The sequence below is a fragment of the Condylura cristata genome, unplaced genomic scaffold (genome assembly GCF_000260355.1).
Source record: "Condylura cristata isolate star-nosed mole 26May11 unplaced genomic scaffold, ConCri1.0 scaffold00003, whole genome shotgun sequence".
Classification (NCBI taxonomy): Eukaryota; Metazoa; Chordata; class Mammalia; order Eulipotyphla; family Talpidae; genus Condylura; species Condylura cristata.
In genome coordinates this window covers 32,831,134-32,836,764 of record NW_004567104.1, presented here as the reverse complement: position 1 = coordinate 32,836,764, position 5,631 = coordinate 32,831,134, and the positions used below count along the sequence as shown (strand labels likewise).

Sequence of the window (5,631 nt, the reverse complement as noted above, 5' to 3'; positions counted from 1 at the left end):
CCATGTGGTCACCTCCGGGCAGGTGGGGATCGAACTCATGCGGAAGTGGCTTAAGCTTCTTAGTGCAGTGCTTTAACCCGCTGCGCCACCAGGGAGGGCCTTGAATGTAATTTATTTTTAAAAGTGCAGAGCATAAAAAAAAGTGCAGAGCATTTATACAGTTTTTCTTGGCAAGCAAATATAGGGGTATAATGATTTTTTCAATAGAGGCATGACAGGCAATACATTAATTTCTTTTTGTTTCTGAGATGTTGCCAGGGGCCCGAAACCAACTTTGGGCCCTAGGAAACCACTGTGTATTCACGGTTCAGTGCTGCTAAACAAATGCCCTATCTATCACCTATGGCCTTTCTAATCCTTTTAATTATTCTCTCCATTCATTTTACAAGCCACCTGGTATACAGGAATTAATTGTATAATAATATTAAAGATTGTAAGGGAGTTTCTCAGAAGTAAATAAGTATTGAGAATAAAGGAAGTTACATTCCTATCAAGAGTATCATTAGAAATGAAGCACAGTATCCATAGCATTTCTTTTTTTTGTTGTGCATCAACAGAATCAGAAAACAAATCAAAAAGTTATAGTGACCATTCGAGAATCAGCCATTCTTTTATTCCTGGAGGGCCACGTGTTCCTCCCGTGTGCCTGGTACCTTGACTGTGCCAAGCTCTAAGGATTTCTCACTTGGGCGCCGCGGGAGGGGACGTGGCATCTTTATTTTCTGTCCTCTCCACATCCCCCTTACTTAACATGAGCCCCCTCCTCTAACCCCCTTCATGAAGGACACCCACATATGGACATGGTCCTGGCCGCCACTGACCTAGGGGCATGTCCAGCCCTTCTCGCCTCCTAGCAGTGGCCATGTGGTTGACCTTAGGGCTTCGCTGTGCAGAAACCTCTCATCTACTGGGACCCACTGGATTCTAATGGGTCAGAAACAACACTCCAGCTTCCTCTTTCCAATCTCCTTACCTCTGTGGAGTATCTTGTTTTCCTCAAACTACGCATGAGTGGGTGGTTCTTCATGTAGAAAGACAGTCCTTTCTTTGGCTTTATTATTACTGAGGTGACAAAGTGAAGAAACTCCTTGACCTCTTTTCCCAAGAATCTCAGTCAGGTGCCTTGATGAGTAGTAGTTCCTGCTTGGCCTCCCTGAGGAGCAGGTCAGGAGAGGCAAACACTCTTGGGCTTGAGGTAGATGGAATCACTGGTTCATTGACAGCACACTAAGCACTGGGCTGATCGTTCTGTTGCTCAGGAATCTGAGTTTGAGTGTCTCACATGGGCATTTTAGGCTCTCCAGAAATTTAACCTCAGTAGACTTAACCATCCATGTCATCTTCTGGGTTTTTCTAATTCTGTGTCCCATATTTTGATTTCTTTTGTTCTCTACCATTCCACTTATGTGCCCACATGATTTGCTTTATCTACTTGTTTACCTTCTATTTGTTTGGTTATAATTTATAGCACCTCAGGTTTCATTCCTTTTATAGTAGCGTCCAGTTCAGCAGATTAGCCAAATTTTCATCTCTGTATCAGCTATTACTGTTTCTTTATGAACATTCAATAATCATTCATGGACTGTTATTCCTGCTTTTTCTTCTTTGTTTTTGCATGTGTTTTCTTCTTGTATTGCTCCCTTCATTTTATTCTAGACAAGAAAGCCCTCCCTGGTGACGCAGCAGGTTAAAGCACTCTACTGAGAAGCTGAAACCACTTCTGCATGAGTTTGAGCCCCGCCTGCCCCGGAGGTGACCACATGGTGCGGCAGACTTCTCCTGACCCGCCCGTGTACTTCGTAGATCTGCCTGTTCTGCTCCCCACTCTGTCTCTGATGAAGCCTCTCGCCACCCCTGAGTCTCTGGCCTGTACCCCAGTTCTGTATGTATAAATCAATAAATCTTAAAAAAAAAAAAGAAAAGAAAAAAAAGCAGGTGTCAGTGGAGTCAAGGAAAAAAACAAGAACATGAGGCACTTTCAGTTCTGTATGAATGAGTACGCACCTGCCTGTTTCTGGACTCCTACAAACCTGTCACTTGTCCTCTGTGCTGACTGAGTTGCTGGGCTGCACAGACTAATGGAGCTCAGCACAGTCTCCTCAACTGCCCTCTTACTCTGTCCCACCCTGAGCTGGTCCTCAGACTCGTGGATGGTGGTGCTTCCTCCCTCTGTGGAGTTACTGAGTTGCTTCTGGCACTATAATAAGCCCTTTGCCTGGCCTTAGGACACCTGACTCTGTAGAGAGAATGGGAGTTCAGAAGACCTAATGGCCTACAACCCCAGGCCAACTGAAAACTCCAGTTCATGTTCTCTTTCCCATAATCTGTCGTTCCTCTACAATTCTGGATCGTGTACAAAGCACCGCTCTATCTTTGGACTCCACCCTCCCGTACTCCTATGTTCAGTAGCTTATGAGTTAGCTTGGTTAAATGTTTGCTGCATGCCAGCCATGTGCCAGCCCTGTGTTTAGACATCTGGGATAGAAAGATGAGTTAGGAAAGGCTCTGGCCCACCTGGACATGTCACCTACTATGGGAGACACTTGTGCAGCACAGCATGGCCCGTGTGCACTGAGTGTGCAGGAGTTGAATGGGACCATGGGTCGAGGATAAACCCGGCTGGTCACCAGGTCCTGTGGACTTACAGCCTAAATATGTCCTCCCTCCCTGCACCCGACCACTTATTCTGACCTCTTTCCTTTGTTTAGCTCTTATCGTAGCCCAAATGTTTATTTCACTCTGCTAACTAAACCTGGACCTTGGTTCTAGGGTTTCTTTCACTTTTCTCTTTTTCAAAAGCAGCTCTGTTGCCTTAACATACTGGTAGACATACTACACCTGTGACACACTTCTCTCTGGCATCCCCTTTTCCTAGAAGTCTCTTCCCTTTCTTACTCATCCCCACACCCATATCCAGTGTGTCCTGAGATCCTTGCAAAGCATCAGCCTGTGATAGGACCATAGTCAGTGTTGATTGATTGTGGGTGCTTGTGTCTGACACTCCCACTTAAATTCTTCCAGATCTCATGGGGTAAACCAGGAGAATTTCCTCTTTCCCTCAGTTTATCTGCTTTCCCACATTTGTCGACATAGGCAAGTCAAAGAGGTCTAGCATGTTGATAGGTACTGACCTCAGGTGGCAATTTACTCCTCCCTAGTTGGCAGGAAAGAACTTCATGGAGGTTCATGAATATCTTGTGCAAGGAGTTAAAGATTATAAAAATTTACAGAATTAATTTGGTTTGAATCAGATCCTTAACGACATTTCAAGAGGAGTGATAAATGCGTAAATTCAAGTGAAAACTGAGCCAGAAAATCACTGTTCTCTTTAAAAAGCATGGTATTTCCACCATCATATGGTTTCATGGATATTCTGAGGACAGTCTGAGACAAGCACTCTTTGTGCCGAGTATTCCAGAGGAACGCTGAGTGGGACCAATGTATTAGAGGAGGTAGAAAATCAGACACTAAAAGTTAGTATCCTGGGTCCTTGGATCATTGAGGAGCTGTAGAAATCTGGGGGAAAAACACCCCTTTGCATATAGGACTTTTGAAAGTGTTTACTTACACCTTATTAGGGAAGTCTGTCATGATGGAAGTGTTGGGAAATAGACCTTTATCTGTGAGAACTAGAATTCCAAAAATATTGCTTAGCCTATTCAGGATGGATTCTCCCACCTTCATTATTTGTATTATTTTCCTTCCCAGGAAGTGCTAATCAAGACCCAGATAAGGTTGCTGGAGCCATCATAGATGCCATTGAAGGCTTTGTCCAGAAAGGATCTATACAGGCTCTGAAAAAAGTTAAAGTTGTTCTCTTTGTGCCTCAATTATTGGATGTGTTCTATGCCAACATGAAGAAAAGAGGAGCTGAGGCTTCTCCTCAACGATCCATGATGTCTAACATTGCATGTGAGTTGTTTTTACAGACACACGTTTCTGATATTTTTGTTATGTGAAAAGTTGGGTCCATTGATAAATGAAATATGGAACTACTATCTGCCCCAGCTACTCCACTTCTTGGTATTTTCTAAAGGAAATGAAATCATGATCCCAAGCAGGTATCTGCACCCCCATTGTCATTATAGCATTATTTATTAAGGCCAAACTGTGGCAATGACCTAAGTTTCCACTGACAAATTAATGGAAAAAAGAGATGTGGCTTAAATATACTGTGGAATATTACTCAGTCATAAAAAAGAAATCCTGCTATTTGCCCAACAACGTATGGGTCCAGAGGGATTTATGCTAAGTAAAAAAAAAGTCAGGCAGAGAAAAACAAATACTGTGTGCTATCACTTCTATATGGAGTTAAAATAATAATAATAATAACAACAACAACAACAACAACAACAAAAGAACACATAGCAAAACAGATTGGTGGTTGCCAGAAGCAGCAGGGTGTCTTGGAAATGAAAGGGAGGTGGAAGTAGGCAAAACAAGTGAAGATGGTCAGAAAGCAAAAATTCTAGTTATAATTTCTGGGGATATAAAATGTAGGTCTGTAAAAAAAAAATAAGAAAATTACTAACCTTAATTTCTTTTCGCTTTTAGCATTTTTTGCTCCCTTATTTTTTAACTTTTTGGTATTTTTGGCTTTTGTATTTCCTGTTTTAGCAATTTTGGCTCCCTCCTCTCTTTTGTTTTTAGAATTTTTGGCTTTTTTGCTGTTTTATTTAATATTTTGGGTCCCTTCACAGCAGTCTCAAAAAAAACACAATTCTTCAGTTTTGAAAAAGAAAATTGAGTCAACAACTTTTCAGGTGTGTGGTGAAAATGTGAAATGTGTAGAAAATGCCCTCTTTTGGATACAGAACCTGATTGAAAAGGAACACTGCTCTTACACCAGTGAAGATGAGTGTATCAAAGACTTTGATGAAAGAGAAGTCACACAATTGAATGAGCTACAGAAGAAATTAAATATTGCCATATCCTTGGACCATAAAAAGCCTCTGATTGAGGTTTTGGGAATTAGCAGAGATGTGACTGAGGCTAGAGATGAAATTGAGGCAATGCTCAAGAGAGCAAGATTGGCCAAAGAACAGGAATCCCGGGCAGAATATGTCCATGAATTTATAGAGTGGCAATATAACTATAATAACACATTCCACAGTTTTGACAAAATAACCATTCTGCAACTGGAGGATGCAAGGAGAACAAAGAGAAGGACAGTAGATGTCAAAATTAATCATCAGACCTACACAGTGAACCTGAACACATACACTGCTACAGACGCAAAGGGACATAATTTACCTGTTCAGCGTGTTAAGAAATCTGAAGGTAGGTCAAACTTTCATGTCTGTAATTCATGGTTTTACATCAATTTTCAGCTTAACATAATTTTGTACAAATATCAAATTCCCATTCAAGTAGATAAAAAATCACACGACCCTTCGAGGATAAAATAGGAAACTTGGTCTGGGTTCTCAGCGCTTACTGTATGTCCATACTGATCTAACAGCAGGCAACTCTTGCATCTAGTTCCATGCTACAGACTACAAATTTCCCAGAGCCAGTTCTGCTTAAGAGGAACAGTCTGCTTCGGTCCTGAGAAGGAGGGTCAGGGTTTGAGGAAAAGTCATCTGAGATTTTCTAGAACACAAAGGGGGAAGACAGCCTGGTCAGAGTGGG

At 41.9% G+C, this 5,631-nt stretch overlaps 1 protein-coding gene across 1 annotated transcript in view; it reads left to right on the top strand.

The window, feature by feature from the left end:
- LOC101629507 (poly [ADP-ribose] polymerase 14-like) overlaps positions 1-5,631 on the top strand; it is a 40,546-nt gene that overhangs the window by 26,523 nt on the left and 8,392 nt on the right. The window contains 2 exon segments of the mRNA XM_012733159.1: positions 3,709-3,912; positions 4,651-5,280. Of these exon segments, the coding sequence (XP_012588613.1) occupies positions 3,709-3,912; positions 4,651-5,280 (834 nt within the window).